We start from the raw sequence: 18,507 nt of genomic DNA on the forward strand, positions 1-18,507 counted from the left end.
TGTTTCTGGATGTTTCTCTCCTTAAGATCAAGAATTTGGTCAGTTCCTACCAGTGGGAGTTAATTGCTAAATTGTTTACAGTAGTAATCTATACATGGTTAGTAAATTTTTTTTAACACCTAAGTGTAGATCCTGCACACTACCAGCCAGCACTTTTGAGGTTGGAGGTGAAATCAACAAAACAAAATACCAACCTTCTTTGATATTCTTAGTGTTCTGGAATAAAAATAATTTAACTGTCAAGGGCTTTTAAAATAACTTCGTAAGTTTTTGTTACCTGGAATTTTTGAAAGCTGAATTCTCCTGAGCTGACATCTGCATTTTGTACTTCCATATGATGCCTAAATACTCAGTAAAGTATATCATATAGAAAAGAGGGAATGTCATTAATTTATATCAGCCATGCTCTTCTATCTGTGGAAGGTGTTTACCTTTTACCAAGATGGTAAAAGAGGAATCCAAGGATTATACATTGGTGAAAAAACGAAGATATTTAGGTAGCTAATCATACTAACTTTGTAGCCAGTTGAGATATAGCTTGACAACATTTTATGTCAAAAAGACAGGGAGAGCCCTATAGATCAGTAAGAAAAGTTTACACAGCTCAAATAAAAAAAAAATTAGCCAAAAGACTTGAACTGGCACTTCATAAAACAGGATATTCAAATGGATAATAAACATATGAAAAGGTACTCTAGGGCGCCTGGGTGGCTCAGTTGGTAAAGCGACTACCTTCGGCTCAGGTCATGATCCTGGAGTCCCTGGATCTAGTCCCGCATCGGGCTCCCTGCTCGGCAGGGAGCCTGCTTCTCCCTCTGACCCTCCCCCCTCTCATGTGCTCTCTCTCTCTCATTCTCTCTGTCTCAAATAAAAAAAAAAAAAGGGATCCCTCCCTTGACCTCAAAAAAAAAAAAAAAAAAGAAAAGGTACTCTATGCTGTTAGTCATCAGGAAAATGCAAATTTAAACCACAGTGAGGTACCACCATCCACCAGGCAGTGTAACTTTAAAAAATAGTAAGAAGAAGAAATAAAAAGAAAAAAAGGACTTAATACCAGTGTTGGTGAGGATATGGAGCAACAGTTGTAAAATGGTGCAAACACTTTGGGAAACACTTTTGCAATATCTGCTAACACTGAACATTGTTGTCCAGATCAGATGAATATTGAAAATTTGAGAAGATCACACAGGTATTGATGTCATAGGTCCATTTATTTTAATTAAGGTTTTTAGGTTACAGGGAATACAGGCCAATCCATGTTAACCTTGAGAAATGGGAATATTGCCATGAACCAAGAAAAATTATAGTGCGCTACCTGCAAAGAAAACTGGATCTGTATACTTAACTCTGAGTGTTGTTATTGTTAACAAAACTCAGTTACTCTATCACCTGCCTCTCCCACCTACAGTTAATGTAGCTTAGTTTCATTCTGTTTTCCTCTTTCATAGTTCCTGTTTAACAATAACTTTTGCTCTCCCATCCTCTTAGTTCCTTTTTTCTTGGTTTGTCATGACCTTTTCCTGTTTGGCTTCTTTTCAGCTTCAGCTCCTACTCCTCACTGCTCGAATCTCTTGGCATTTCTCAAAGTGAATGTCTTAAGAAAATCTCATTGCCTTTTCACTCCAGGTTACTATGAATTGGCCACTCTTGGTCCATTTATAATTAATTGCATATTTACTTGTGCTTAAAAGGTAGGGTGGGATTGGCAGTTATACAAATAATAATGTTCTGAAAATGTAATGTATAATTTTGTATAGCATTTACCAAATTTGCAAGGTTTTATAATACCACATATTTGCTGACGTGGGAAACAAAGGCAAAAGAAAAAAATTAAATTTCCTTACTGCCTACAGCCCATTGACGAGTCCTTAAAACAGGCACTCGGCTGCCTCGATGTTAATACTTTGCTAAGGGCAAGGGTGCCTGGGTGGCTCAGTCGTTAAGCGTCTGCCTTCAGCTCAGGTCATGATCCCAGGGTCCTGGGATCGAGCCTCATATCGGGCTCCCTGTTCAGAGGGAAGCCTGCTTCTCCCTCTCCCACCCCCTCACCCCCGCTTGTGTTCCCTCTCTCGCTGTCAAATAAATAAATAAAATCTTAAAAAAAAAAAAAAAAGTACATCAATAGGATGATTACCAACATGTATCTTGGGGGGTAGAGATAAAGGAAGTTTCCAATGGAATTTTTATATGTTAAGGGAGACTTACAGGATCCTGCAGGATCAGGATAATGTTAAGCTAAGATTACCTTTTGCCTTTAGCAAAGTTGTTTTTTTTTTTAAGATTTTATTTATTTATTTGACAGAGAGAAACAGAGAGGGAACACAAGCAGGGGGTCAGTCACACATCACAACCCCAGTGCAGGTCTTGCTGCCCACCAGGCCCTGTCCCTGTGCTTTAATAAAACTACCGTTTTGCACCAGAGACATCTCAAGAATTCTCTCTTGGCTGTTGGCTCCGAACCCCATTTTCTACATCACTTGCCACTGGCAATTTAGATGAATATTACTCTATTAGTCTATAATTAGCTTACAAAATGTTTCTTTAGATAAGGTTTTTAAAAGATAATCTAGAGTTCAGTAACTGTCCTATATTATAACTGTAGAAATTATTAAAATGAGGCTTTATGCTACAAAAGTCATTTTTTTACAGTTTTCGTATTTGAATTTTTATTTAATCAGGAGAGAATATTTCTGACAGTCACCAAGACAGATGGGATTCTGTTTTTTCTGGTTGATGTAGAAAAGTAATGGTGGGTGGCATGGCTTACGCATTTGACATCAGTGGAAACTATTCTCTAATTTTACTTGCTGAGTTTATTGGACATTATCTGGGAGAAAATATTTCTTAAATCAAAGAACACAAAACAGCTCTTCTTCATCAAATCTTTTTAGCTAATAGCCTAAAAAAAAGATTTTTCTCACATGGTCTTTATTGTCTGGTAAATATTCTGGGTTGGTTTGGAATTAGAAACAGTAAGAATAGGTAGCAAAATAAATGAGTATCCTACAGGTTAAAATGTTATCCTAGCTGAAAACAATTCTTGTCATTTTTCATTCATGGAAAGCCCATGACCTTGACAGACAAGATAAGATGGTTGATAGGAATTCTATCACTGTTCATTTTCTAGCCCTTTTTTCTTTTCAGAAACATCCCTTTGGTCTGTAGAGGGATAGAGGAGTAATTAGGTATTGTCATCATTTAATTCCCTTTCTCTGTTTTCCCATTGCCATTCTTTAGTTCTGGTCTCTGCGTGACTCGTTTGGATAAATTCTCCAGCTTTCTAACTGCTTTTAAGTTTTGTTCCTCTTAAAATCCTATCTAGTATAGCCAGAGTAATTCTTTAAAAATAGATATCTGTTTCTTTACTTCCGGTTTTAAATCCTGTTTGGCTTCCTATTTCCCGTAAGATCAAGTCCATACTATGCTTATAAGGCACTGTTAGAGGGAGAAGTAGAATTATACTAAACTCCTATCAGCATCCATATTCATTTACTATCCATTATTTAAAATGTGTTACATCAGGATTGCTGTAATGGGAGTCTTTTGTTCTAGCATATCTCTGTTGTAAGGAGATATTACCTGTTTTGAAATAGTGGAACTTGAAGAAATAGACAAGGAAGTAAGAAGTGTGCCTCACAGTGAAGAAATCTTTAACAATACTTTGTAGTATTTATATTATAAGTGCTTGATAAATGTTAGCTACTGTATTCCCCCTTCACCCCCAACACAGGCAGGATATTCCTTTATATTGCTACTCTAGGAACACTTAATAGGAGAAAATAAATTTTTAAAAAGCTAGCAGCAGACGTAACAAAGTATCAGTACTACTCTTTTAACTTTCTTATTTTATGGTTTGCCCCCCAAAAAACGGGCCAATGCATATTTTCTTTCAGAAGGAAATTCCGCAGGTGTGGGATAAAAAAGTCATAATTGTATTCTTTTTATCTAATTGCAAAGAGGGGATAGTGGCAAAACAGTTATTGTTGCTTTTTGAAGCTCCCTTAAATGTCCCAGTAAGAGAAAAATCAGGTTTTACAAATGTTTAAGCAGTATTTGCAGGTTTATTGAAATGTAAGATTATAATTAGCCAAGGAAACTGGAGTTCTTAGAACCATAAATTCTTCTCCGCAAAGATCCTAAAAGAAATACATGCACATAAAATGGTCAGCAGATGAACATTCTTTATTATTCTGGGACTTTGGCCCCAAACCTAAAATTTCCAAAAAAGGTATGTACTCCTTTTTTAGGGAGTAGGGGAGAAATTGAGATCTCTATCAAACATGAAAAAATACCCATAACTTATTACTGAGTGGAAGAAAAGCTACAAAACAGTATAGTATCATTTATGTACAAATGTGAGGCTGTACATGCAAAGAAGTATCTGGAAGAAGGAACATTGGTCGTTTCTAAATGGCCTAAATTTTCATTTTCTTTTTTGTAGTTTTCAGTATTGTCTGTATTGTTTGAAATATTTACAGTAAACATATATCACTTGTACAAAAATAAAGTAATAGAACACATTTTTAATCTACCTCACTTAAAAAGGGTCATAAAAACGAATAGTACTGGTAAAGTTAGAGTGAAACGAAGACCTGCATATTCTGCACATGGAATGTACATCAGTGCAGTCTTTTTGGAAAGTACATGACAAGAGATATCAAAAGTGCTCATACCCTTAAATCTAGCAATTCTACTTCTGAGAAACTATCATAAAAACACAACTCACCTGCAGAAAAATGCTTTATGTAGGAAGGCAATAAATACTAAATGCAAAGACAAAAAAAATCCACGGGCCTAATAATTGGCCTAATAAATACCAAAATTATAGTATAATAAAACACTAACAAAGCTATATTATAAGGAGAAAATTATATTAGATGGAAAGGAAAACAGGATATAAACTTTATCTCAGGGGCTCCTGGATGTCTCAGTCAGTTGAGCGTCTGCCTTCGGCTCAGGTCATGATCCCAGAGTCCTGGGATCGGGCTCCCTGCTCGGCAGGGAGTCTGCTTCTCCCTCTCTGCTGCTCCCTCTGCTTGTGTTCCCTTTCTTGCTGTGTCTCTCTCTGTCAAATAAATAAAATCTTAAAAAAAAAAAAGAAAGAAACTTTATCTCAATAAGGTTTTGAGGGGGAAATGTACAGAGAATAAGGAAATACACCACAGTGAAGAATAACTCTCTCAGTTAAAAAGATTGAAGGTAGTTTTGTATTTTTTTCCTTATAACAGGCAGGTACTACTTTTAAAAACTAGAGTGGGAGTGGGGCAATAAAATCTAATCAGTAGAACTATTCTCAGGATTGGTTTTAAAAAGAGATTTGAAAGAAATAGAAGCAAAGTCTGGATATTGAGACAATATAGCATAATGGTTAACATCATGGGCACTTGAATCTGGAATTAAATCCTGGCTCCCTTACTTACCTGTTGTGTGACTCTGAAGACATTAAATAAAATCACCTGTAAAATGGGTATAGTAATAGTACCCATTTCACATAGGCTATTGTAAGAATTAAATGAGATAATGTACTTAAAGTGTTGGCATCATGCCTGGTATAAAGTAAATATCCCAAGTTTAGCTTTTACTGTTGTTAAAATGCATTCAAGGTGGCTTTCTGGAATTAATATCTAAAACTTTTTTTTTAGAAAGTTACTCAACCCTCTAACACTAGGGTGGAAAAATTGTTTAACAGACTGTCTTTATACCACTTAATTTGATAGTTATCTAGTTATTTCTTACCGCCATTTTAATGTCACAGAAAAAAGACAGTTGGACCTCCAGACTCCCTTAAAGGAGGAATTTTTTTAAAAGGTAAGTCTGAATTTCGGAGTGTCAAAATTCTTTAGAATCATGATTATCTTTTGTGTCACTGATTGTGACAAACAGCTTTTAGTACAGAGGAAGTACTTGGTAGCTTACTGATTTCCCCTTTAGCTATAAGGATGTATTATGGAATCCAAAACCTTAAATTATAAGTGCAAGAAACGGAGTTCTGAAGTCAAGAAAAGAGTGGGGGTAGCTGTTGTTACTCTCTACTTGTACGGTACCATATTGTATTTGGGCATTTTTGTAGTACTTTGGATTGTAATAGGCAGTGTCTAATTTCCTTATTTAACATTCTTTTAACACTTAACTAGGGTGTGTGACAAGGCCCTGTTTAACACCTCCAGTTTCATCTCACTACAACACTTGGCCTGTTTAGATATTTCTGTAAAGGAAAGCTCATCTCATGTTCCAGTAGAAGAAAATGCAAAATAAATAACCAAGTTCCATAAATGACCTTCAAATGATCTGTTTGATACTGGATTTTAAATTATGATACAAGAATGGGATCTGAAAAGAAAATCTTTCTGGGACTAATCTGAGCAAATGTTCTATTTTCCAGTATTATTTGAAAAAAAAAATCTCGAGAATAAGCAAATATTCTAGTGGAGTGCTGCTGGGATTTAGGCAGTTAGAATATGATAAAATCCTCTCTAATACCATTTTCTTAAATATATTTTAAATTTTCTTTGATTCATAAGGTGATGTAATTCCTGGAAATTATTCTGAGTTGACCTTCTCCTCATATGGTACATTATATCAGTGAGTTGTTTTATCTTTCCATCTGGTTCAACAAAGGACTGCCTTACATTTGGCCTCCACTGCATATGTGCATTTTTAGCCTATGTTTAGGTATTCAGGTTTAATACAGAGAATTACAGTCCTAGACTACCTATATCATTTTAAAGATAAGAAAATTAAGCCCAAGAAGGTAGTGACTGACTTGTAGAGTTTTCAGTGGTTATAGTGATACTAGAACCTTCTCTTTTATCCTTGGGTTCTTGCAACTTCGGAGGCAGCTGCTCTGTGGGGCAGTGGGGGTGGTGGTGTCCATAAGTATTTAAAAGGCTAAGTAGAGGGCGCCTGGGTGGCTCAGTTGGTTAAGCGACTGCCTTCGGCTCAGGTCATGATCCTGGAGTCCCGGGATCGAGTCCCGCATCGGGCTCCCTGCTCGGCAGGGAGTCTGCTTCTCCCTCTCCCACTCCCCGTTTGTGTTCCCTCTCTCGCTGTGTCTTTCTCTGTCAAATAAGTAAATAAAATCTTAAAAAAAATAAATAAATAAAATAAAAGGCTAAGTAGATGAGATTTTAATGTTTATGGGCATGAAATTGTTATGCCAAATTTTCTTATCTCAAATAATATGTTTATGTTTACGTAGACAAAAATAGAATTGTTGCCACTGCAACTTAAATATTTTAAATCACAGTTATATTGGTTAGTGTCTTGCTTCTCATGTGGTTTGCTTTAAAATAATCCTGACTGTAAGGTGTAAGGATGCTCACAGCTTAGCAAGCTTATTTGGTTTTATTATGGGTTTCAGAATTTTAATTTCTGGAAAATGCTCCATTTTTTTTTTTTTTTAAGATTTTATTTATTTATTTGACAGAGAGAGACACAGCGAGAGAGGGAACACAAGCAGGGGGAGTGGGAGAGGGAGAAGCAGGCTTCCCGCCGAGCAGGGAGCCCGATGCGGGGCTCGATCCCAGGACCCTGGGATCATGACCCGAGCTGAAGGCAGCCGCTTAACCGACTGAGGCACCCAGGCGCCCCTGCTCCATTGTTTTTATGTTAGCATTTAATCTTGTATATTCTCTCTTTCCATAGTTAAAGTGGAAGGAGACAGCGTAGTTGGGGACAGAGGGAACTATGCCACTAATAACTAGATGATTTTTGACACCATAAGGAAGTTACTTCATTTCTGTCTCAATTTCTTTGCTGTGTTTCTTGCTGGAGAGTATTATTAGGAAAAACATTAAGCTTTTCAAAAGGTGGATGCTGTTAAAATAAGTCAGCCTTTTTGCTATATTTTTTAACCACTGCCTTTGGAGTCTAGATGGGATGATGAACAGATTGTATAAAATTATATGTTTCTCTCTCACGTGATTAAGCCAAAATACAAAATTTAATTGTGACTTTGAGGAAGTTTTCTTTTCAAAGCAGTTCTTAGGTATTTCTGTTGTTTTATTAAATTCATAACTTTGAACCATATGATTTAATTTATCATGCCTTTAATTTTTCTCAAAAAAGTCAAGATACAGAGGGTAAAGGTACACATAAAGGAATTAATCTAGAGGTTACTATTGTACTTTGACCAGTAGTAACCTTTCTATCAGTTTTCCAAGTATACTGCTACTTGGAAAATGCTACTGATCCCCTCTAGTGGCCAAAAGATTGTGGGTTTTTTTGTTGTGAGGGTTTTTTTTTGGTTTTAATAAAAAGGAATATATAATAAAGGTGTGGTCTCATTGTATTTAAAAGCAATAAACCTTGTTCTATATAGGACGTATACAATTAAGTGTTTCACTGAGCAAAAATAGCATTCTATGTTTACGCAAAACATGTTCAGGAATCTGGCTTATAAACACGCAAATTGGGAAAGAAGGATATTTTTGCAAAGTAACTGTATTTGAATTCTACATTATTAATTTTAGATAGAATTTTGTGTTTTCAAAATATTATATATTGGTAATTAGTGGTTTTAAGTAAGCTCAACTTCTTTTTTCTTGTGGAACAGTGAGTGGGATTAAGAAAAAGCTAGCATACCTTTGAAGTATTAGTCCCCAAATCATACCAATGAGGTTTTGAAAGCATGTTACAATTTTTAAGAACATTTAACAGAATATCAGTTGTGGCAATAAAGTAATTTTTTCCCATTTCCATCCTTGCTTCCCTCACCCCACTTTGCCTTCAAAAAGCATACCTTATAAATTCAGGATGAGTATTGTTGCCTTCAGAGTGAACATCTTGGGAAGCCAAAGGAGATGTCAGAAACATTGCCCCTTTTCAGAATAGTTTTATAACTTTTCTTTTAGAAATATTTTTAGCACCTATGACCAAATATTTTTAAAATATTGTTATCTTTGATGATAGATTAGATTTTTTTAGAGAAATCTAAAACTAAATGAGAGCCACATTATGTGAATAAGAAAGGCAGTCAAGCGTAACTATACAGTTTGAAGATATTTCTCTTTTTTTTTTAAAGATTTTATTTATTTATTTGACAGAGAGAGACACAGTGAAAGAGGGAACACAAGCAGGGGGAGTGGAATAGGGAGAAGCAGGCCTCCCACGGAGCAGGGAGCCCAAGGCGGGGCTCGATCCCAGGACCCCGGGATCACGACCTGAGCCAAAGGCAGACACTTAACGACTGAGCCACCCAGGCGCCCCTGAAGATCTTTCTTTAAAGTAATGAGAGTATTCTTTTTTAAGATTTTATTTATTTATTTGACAGAGAGAGACACAGCGAGAGAGGGAACACAAGCAGAGGGGAGTGGGAGAGGGAGAAGCAGGCTTCCCGCCGAGCAGGGAGCCTGATGCGGGGCTCGATCCCAGGACCCCGGGATCATGACCTGAGCCGAAGGCAGACGCTTAACGACTGAGCCACTCAGGCGCCCCAGTAATGAGAGTATTCTTTAATTTTTATTCTGTGACTCCCAAAAATGATTTGATCCATTTTGTGGCTATGTCATAAAATTACTCTGAACATTGTGGTAATACCGTCAGGAATGTTTTCTGCAGTGTCAGTATCATTGGCACAATTATAGACATTTCCAGAATGACTAGATTTCAAACAGTGAGGATACATCTGTGTGAATATATGTATATTTAACATTAATTTGTATTTAAGTTACCTTTGTGCAGTTGTTGACTGAAATAGTGTGACAAATGAATCTCCATTATTTAAATTGGATAATAGCACAATTGCTTATAGTTTATTTCTTTTTCCTTGGAATGACTTTTTATGCTTCATAATGGAATTTATTTAAGTGAAACTTTATTAGAGGTAGAAATACAATTACACTAAACTCTTAGCCTCCACGTTCAGTTATTAGCCATTACTTAAAATGTACAACACTATCAGTTATTGCTGTAGTAGAGTCTTTTTTCTATCATGTCTTAGTTGTGAGGAAATATTACTTGTTTTGAAATAGTGGAACCTGAAAAAATAGACGAGGAGATAAGTATGTTTTATGGTGAACAAACCTTTAGAAAAACGTGGTATTTCTGTTTTGTTTCAAGATCTTAAAAGATCTTTAAAAAATAAGCAGTTTTTACTTCCTGTAAGACTCATTGACAAAAAGCAACTAGATAGTGTAGATTTATTTGGATTTAAATTTCAAATTGTTTGGTTTTGAATATTTTGCAAATAAATAATCCAAAATCTATTTTAATACTATAAAATTTCGATTGTAAATCAGAGGATGGTTCTGTATTTAAATAGGAAATTCAGATTAATTTCTGTTTAGAAATGAATGACACGTAGGTATCTAAACAACTAAGAAGTACCTTATGTTTTTAGTCTGTTACTGATAGATTCTTACTTTTAACTCCAGTCTTCAATATTTAAATCTAATGAGAAACTTTACCAAACCAATACGATTAAAGTGTAGAAAGACTACACTTAGAAAGTTAGTGTTATTGTCAAAAGAGAGAAGAAACTAGCCATTTTAGGTAAAGAACCTAGTAGCTTAGGACACAGTATTTCAAAAGTCTACTTTTTGTGAGCTATATGATTGGTGTAATTAGAATTCTCTTTTGGTGGAATTCTGTTATATGGAAACAAGCTTACCTTTTTTTCTTTATTTTATTGAAGTACAATTTACATTCTTAAAATGTATCCATTTTAATTGGACAGTTGAGTTTGGACAGTTGTAATCTGTACCCCCAAATTTCCTTGTGCCTCTTTGTAACCATTGCCCCCATTGCTCCCTGGCCTACTTCTTTTGTCATAGATTAGTTTTATCTTTTAAAAAAAAAAAATCAATTTTCTTGAGATACAGTTTACATAAAGGGCATGCTTTACCCTTTCATTAATTTTTTCTGGCACAAAAATACTTATTTTGCTTCATCACTAAAACATTGCTTTGCTTTGAGATGAGGAGTGGTAAGTCTTGGAGAAGAGCTTTGATTCCAGGCAGTCTTAAGTTTATATGTAATTTGTTAGTAAATTGATAGTTAAAAATGTATTGCAGTATCTTTCATAGAGTTTTTATATAAACAAGCATTATTGAAGTATGACAATTTCACTTTGAATGTTTGGCAACCAGTATATCGTGGAAGTTAGAATTTTAGGAGACTACTGGTTTTCACATGGATAAATTTCTAGTCTCTTTGCCTAAGATATTTATTTCTTTCTTTTCCATGAGCTGTTGTGTGCTCTTTTGGTTGTGGATTCCTCTTCCTCCTTTCTCACTCTTCCTCCCTCCTTTTCCTCTTCTTTGTAGAATAATAAACTTAAGTTAAATGAAGTGTTACTGAACTGGAAAAATGTTCTGAACTAGTATTAATATCATTTACATAAAAATGATAGCATGAACATTTTATTAATTAAATCAGTATAAAAATTTAATGTTCTTATACCTAAAAGAATGTTTTTCAGTTAGAATGATGTCTTGGGCTGATGAATGGATAAAGAAGAGGTCGTGTGTGTGTATACACACACACACACACACACACACACACACACACACAGAGAGAGGAATATTACTCAGCCATCAAAAAGAATGGAATCTTTCCATTTGCAGTGATGGGGATGGAGCTAGAGTGTATTATGCTAAGTGAAATAAGTCAGAGAAAGACATACCATATGGTTTCACCTCATATGTGGAATTTAAGGAACAAAACAGATGAACGTATGGGAGGGGGTTAAAAAGAGAGGGAAACAAACCATAAAAGACTCTTACCAATAGAGAACAAACTGAGGGTTGATGGAGGGAGGTGGATGGGGGATGGGCTAGATGGGTGATGGATGTTAAGGAGGGCACTTGTGATGAGCACTGGGTGTTGTATGTAAGTTTTGAATCACTGCATTCTACTCCTGAAACCAATATTGTAACATACGTTAACTAACTAGAATTTAAATTAAAAACTTGAAAAGGGAAAAAAAAGAATGATGTTTTGGGTAAACCAGTAGCTGTATAGGAAATGTAATGGATTTTCAGGAACTAGAACACAGAGGATATAAAATGTCAGTGGAAATAGTTTCTATAATACATTGTACTTAATTTTAATGATTCCTAATCTTAATCTTGAAAATCAAATAAGCTAAAAAAAACTTCTAATTGTTGCTAGTAGGTGTGATACCAAAAATGATTAGATATTATTTTACCTGTTAAGTTTAGTGACTAGAACTAAAGTTATTCATAGTTGTTTTTAAAAATAACTGTAGAAAGTAAGCAGAAATCCAGAACACTTGAGCAGGTTTTTCAGGTACTTGGAAGTTACTTTTTTCAAATGTTCAATTCTTTTGTCTATATCATTAATACTGCTTTTGTCTTAACAAAGGTGGGCTATAAAATTGGTGCTCTGAAGAATGCCAACCCCAAGTATTATTACAATGCGGAGTTTAACTGTACCCCAATATCCAGGAGTTCAATTAATTATCTTCCATGGTGTGATTACTTAACAGACTGACAAAATTGACAACTTTCTTTTTTTTTTTTTTTTTTAAAGACTTTATTTATTGGGGCGCCGGGGTGGCTCAGTCATTTGGCGTCTGCCTTCAGCTCAGGTCATGGTCCCAGGGTCCTGGGATCGAGCCCCGCATCAGGCTCCCTGCTCAGCGGGGAGCCTGCTTCTCCCTCTCCCACTCCCCCTGTTTGTGTTCCCTCTCTCGCTGTGTCTCTCTCTGTCAAATAAATAAATAAAATCTTAAAAAAAAAAAAAAGATTTTATTTATTTGAGAGAGAGAGCAGGTGCACAAGGTCGGGGGGGAGGGGCAGAGGGAGAGGGATAAGTAGCCCCATGCAGAGATCGACACAGGGACATGGGGATCAATTCCAGGACCCTGAGATCATGCCTGGAGCCAAAATCAGACACTTAACTGAGCCACCCAGGCACCCCGAAATTGGAAACTTTCTTTCTGCCATGAACTGTTGAAGTGACTACAAAAATTTTAAAAAGATGCAGTCTTCTAGAAGATCCAACTCCGGTTGTAATTACAAAATGTAAGCTATAATAGTCGAGTGGTAAATGCCATATCAATATATAGAATGGTTGAGAATATGGAGACAAACTGCCTGGTATAAAAAGAAAGGCTTCAGGGTGCCTGGGTGGCTCACTCGTAAAGCATCTGCCTTCGGTCATGATCCCAGGGTCCTCACATCGGGCTCCCTGCTCAGTGGGAAGCCTGCTTCTCCCTCCCCCATTCCCCCTGCTTGTGTTCCCTCTCTCGCTGTCTCTCTCTGTCATATAAATAAATAAAATCTAAAAAAAATTTTTTTAAATGCTATTAATTAAAAAAAAAAGGCTTCACTGAGACAGTATATTTGAGCTGTGTCAGGATAAGTGATTAATCAATAAAGAAATAGTACTGAAAGTTTTTTTTATTATCTTTTTAGCCTTATTCTGTCCCCTTTTTTTTATTGTGGTAAAATATACATAACAATTTGTTATTTTAGCCATGTTTAAGTGTACAATTCTGTGACATGAAATCGACTCATGTTGAACATCACCATCCATCTCCAGAACTTTTTCATCTTCTCCAACAAAAACCCTGTGCCTGGTAAATTCCATCTCATTTCCCCCTCCCTCTAGTCCCTAGTAACTACCGTCCTACTTCATCCTTATGAATTTGCCTACTCTAGGTAGTTTTCCTGTTATCAAACACTCTCAGCCCACTAGCCCAATGTAGTTGTTATTCAATAAATCTCTAAATTAAATGGCAATTAGGAATGGAAAGGCATTACTTATGCCAGTGGCTTGGTAATATTTCTTGAATGGACTCAAAACTGCTAATTATTGTTATTAATAGCCCTATTGATTTGTAGGAAAACTTTTGTTTTCTCCTGGTTTTTTTCCAGTTTTATTGATATATAATTGACATATAACATTGTATTAAAGTATACAACATAATGATTTGATATATGTATATATTGTGAAATGATTATCATGGTAATTTTAGTTAACATCCAACACCTCACATAGTTACAACTTTTCTTCTTGTGATGATTAAGTACTTTTTGCTTAATTTTTTTTCACCTAGTTTACTTTCATTTTTAGACTGAATCTGGGTATGGGTCTGAATCCAGCTTACGTCGACATGGCTCTATGGTGTCACTGGTGTCTGGAGCAAGTGGTTATTCTGCAACATCCACCTCTTCATTCAAGGTTTGTGGTTATGTATGCTTTAAGGCAGCATAAATTGAGTTTAGTACTGAATGTTGTGAAAAGAACTTATGTGATAGTTTTTTGAAATACATTTTCTACAGTGTAATTTATTTGATGTTATAGAATAGTTTTTAAGGGGCAAAATCATGATTCTTAGAAATATAAAATGAACATATCAGATTTTATTTCATTCATTAATGAGTTAAGATATAAAGAAAAAATTGGTTCAAGGGAGAATATAAGGAATATTGAAATGATTTTGCTAATATATGCAAAGCTGGTCAGTATTCAGAGATTAGTAACTAAGTATATCCACTGGACAAAGTTCATTTGTACCTATATGGAATCGAATCATTTACATTACTCTCAGTTTTCTGCTACTTAAGGAGTTGTAGGGGCGCCTGGGTGGCTCAGTTGGTTAAGCAACTGCCTTCGGCTCAGGTCATGATCCTAGAGTCCTAGGATTGAGCCCCGCATCGGACTCCCTGCTTGGCCGGGAGTCTGCTTCTCCCTCTGACCCTCCCCCCTCTCATGCTCTCTCTGTCTCATTCTTTCTCTCTCAAATAAATAAAATCTTTAAAAAAAAAAAAAAGTTGTAAAGTAGCTCCAATGCAACGAAATCAAAGATTCTCTATGACCAAACACCCTCTTAAGAGTTGTGTAGATGACACTCACCATTCCTTTGGAAGGTCACCCAGTAACATATTTGCCCAATCAAAGTCTTTCACAATTTTTCCTCACAGTGTTTAATTTGAAAATATTAAATGTTATATTAGCAAATTGCCAGACTTACTGCTCTCTTATTTCCTTCAAGCTTATCACTGTCAAGCCACTAATTAGTCATGTTCAAGTCTATTCCTGGGAGTATTATGTTGAACCTGACAGCTCTCCTTACCCCATTCCCTCAATAATAAGATGTACACCTTAAAAGGTGATGAAATATCATAGGAGTAAATCATTTCCAGTTTTGTTAACTTGGATTACATGCCCCCTTTTATTTGTTTTTCAGAAAGGCCACAGTTTACGTGAAAAATTGGCTGAAATGGAAACCTTTAGAGATATCCTATGTAGACAAGTTGATACTTTACAGAAGTACTTTGATGCCTGTGCTGATGCTGTCTCCAAGGATGAACTTCAAAGGGATAAAGGTTAATTAGGCTATTACCACTATTTTTACTTGGAGAATGAATGGATTTAAAGCCTCTTGATCTTAAAGGGTAATGTCTTTAAGTGATAAAGGTAATTATAGTCACTTTTGCTGAAAACTCCCAATGTAACAGATTTTGGTGTCCATATAACTTAAATACTTTAATAATGCATCCTAAGTAATCTGATCCCCCCCATACCAGATACGACTGAAATTTTTTTAGGTGATTTTTAAGCTCTTTATTCCATTAAAAAATATATCTATCATCTTGGTAACATGGGGCATTTCACAGGAGTATGTCTAATAAATTTACCCCATGGGGAACCTGGCTGGCTCATTCAGTAGAGCATATGACTCCTGATCTCAGGGTCATGAATTCAAGCCCCGCATTGGGCCTAGAGCTTATTAAAAAAAAAAAAAAAAAAAAAGATTGTACCCCATCATGAGTCTTAGAAGCATGTTTATGTTAAATCCTCCAAATCTGAAATCATTCCATCTCTTTATTCCACTCTCTTCCTTCTCTTCTTCTCCCTTTCTTTTTCTCTTCACTTTTCTCTCTCCCCATCCCTTCCTCTGGCCTTTTTCTCATAGAAGAAGAAACTAATAATGGAGCTACATAGAGATTTAAAAATAATATTTAGTGAATTTTTTTTATTTAAGCAAGATGATCTTCTTTTAACTTACTCATAATGTGAGTTTTTAAGTTATTTTTTCATTGTTACTGCTAAAGATATTACTGTTAACATCTCTTCTTCATTTTTCCTTTTATTTGCCATGAAGGCAAAAATGAATTACTCATAGCAGTATTACTAAATAGCACGAAGTTCATTCCCCGTATAACTAGGTTACTTGACATGGTTTCATTTCTTGGTTTTATTAAATATGTTTGATCTGAGCTCAGATTCTTTTTGTCTTCTGTCTTCTTTTTCCTCCTTTTGCCTTCATTTGGATTGAGTATTTTTAAAATAATTTTATTTGTTAAGTCCTTTGTTGGCTTTTTAGTTATAACTCTCTGTTATTTTAGTGGCTACTTTAGGGTTCTAGTATGTACATTTAACTTATCATAGTCTGCCTTCAGGTAACATACCACTTCTAACATAGTATAAGAACCTTACAATTATGTCTTTTAATTTTTCCCCACTACTGAGGCAAGAGTCTTCAGTGTTCTCTAATCAGTAGCCTATGAATTACAAGTTTTCCAGTCTGTGTTGTGGAAGCAGGAACTTTTCCCTGTACCATGTAGGTTTTGGATACTGTCCCTGGAATTTTTTCATATGGTTCTTTCCCTGACCTCTATAGTTTCTTCACTTGTAGGTGCTAACAATACTCTACTGAATTCTCAAGGGGACCTTCTGCTGATCTCTGGAATTCTTTCTCTGTACAGGTCTCTCATCTGTAGTCCTCTGTCTTGACCTCCAGTTGCCTTTGCTTTCTGTACTGTCATCTACTCCTCACCTTAGAGAGTCTGCCAGACTCCTTCTGCTTTCCTCCTTATTCTACCACTTGGAAATTCTCCTGAGACACTAACCTAGAGCAATCATAGGGCTCATGTTATTTGTTTTCTGACTCTCCTTTGTTGCCCAATATCCAATGTCTTGAAAACCATTGTTTTGTGTAGTTTTTCCAGTTTTTTAGTTTCATGCTAGAGGGTAAGCCTATTTATTCTACCTTGGTCAGAAGCAGAAGCCCATATTCCTCTTAAAGTACTTAATTTTGTCTAAATTAAGTAACCTTGAAGTTCTTTATATTTGATACACTAAGTTTTAGGCTCTTTAACATTTGATATTTATTTCTCTAAAAATAAAGGCAGTTGAACTTCTCTTTCTCCTTCATTAAGAAAAATGTGTGTATTCCTTTTTAATCAAATTAAACACTACACATCATCTTTCATTTGCTTGTAGATGGCCTTTTAAATAAAAACAGGATATATACGGAATTGATTTCTTTTTAAGTCATCATATCAATAGTATATAACGTGTCAAGGGCAAAAGTGATAGTGGAAGGAGTAGAAGTTGGGATGCAGTGATAACCAGGTTGTATAGAAGTTTTGAAAAATAATTTTAAACTATTCATGTTTGAATAAATAGCATCAGTGGTAGACTAACGTATATCACAAAGTACTACAGACTAGGTGGCTTAAACAACAGAAATTTATTTTCTCACAGTTCTGGAGGCTAGAAGTCTGAGATGAGTTGTAACCAAGGTTGGTTTCTTCTGAGGGCCATAAGGGAAGGATCTCATTTAGGTCTCTCTCCTCGGCTGTCTTCTCCCTTTGTCTTCATATCATCTTCCTCCTGTAAGTGCCTGTGTTTAAGTTTCATTCTCTTACAAGGACACTGGTCGTATTGGATTAGGACCCACCCTAATGACCTCTGGAAAGATGCTGTATCCAGATAGAGTCACATTCGGAGGTATGGAAGGTTAGGACTTCAGCATATGAATGTTGCAGCTACACATCAACCTGTAACAACTGATGTCCCTATAAATGCTATCTTAAGAAATACTGATGCTTTTAAGAATACATATTGGGTAAAGATGAAATAAGGACTTGTACCATAGTTTCCTACTTTGTAGATCAGAGTTGATGAACTGAGTCTAAGGATCTTTCATTAAATTATCAATACTAAGTCTATGACAGCAGTGGATTATGGGTAGTGAATTCATCTACTTTTGTTTGTTTAGCCTTCCTGCTAACTTGATAAGTGATTAATCCACTACCTTTACTCTGTATTTACCTTTCCAGTGAGATTTATTCTTTCATATTTTTTTTTTGTTGATAATGAGAGCACTTTCTTTTCAGCCTACAGAAGTCCCTTTAACATTTCCTGTAAGGCTAATTTAGTGGTGATGAACTCCTTTAGCTTTTGCTTGTGTGGAAAACTCTATCTCTGCATCAGTTCTGAATGATAACTTTCCTGGGTTGAATGTTTTTGGTTTGAAGTCTTTTTTTATGGCTTAAAGAATTTTAAGAATCGCTGTTCTTTATTAAGTGTGTCATTGAAATAATAATAGCAAATTCTCATTTTATTTTAGGTGTTCAGTGTTTTTATATAAAATGTTTTATCAGAACTGTTAGTAAGACACTTTCAGCCCAACTTCCTCCCTACCATTCCCACACATGGCTTCAGTAGGATTTAATTAACCCTTAAAATCATAGATATATGGGTTTACAGAAATAGAAGACATTATCTCTAACCTAAACTTACTGTTTA

The 18,507-nt window shown here is 35.6% G+C and overlaps 1 protein-coding gene across 1 annotated transcript in view; it reads left to right on the forward strand.

The window, feature by feature from the left end:
• Positions 1-18,507, forward strand: part of CERT1 (ceramide transporter 1) — a 103,848-nt gene that overhangs the window by 31,014 nt on the left and 54,327 nt on the right. The window contains exons 4-5 of the mRNA XM_081825592.1: positions 14,041-14,148; positions 15,158-15,296. Of these exons, the coding sequence (XP_081681718.1) occupies positions 14,041-14,148; positions 15,158-15,296 (247 nt within the window). The remainder of the gene's footprint in view (positions 1-14,040; positions 14,149-15,157; positions 15,297-18,507) is intronic.

Source organism: Leptonychotes weddellii, chromosome 7 (assembly GCF_054177405.1).
Source record: "Leptonychotes weddellii isolate Sample4059 chromosome 7, ASM5417740v2, whole genome shotgun sequence".
NCBI classification, from domain to species: domain Eukaryota; kingdom Metazoa; phylum Chordata; class Mammalia; order Carnivora; family Phocidae; genus Leptonychotes; species Leptonychotes weddellii.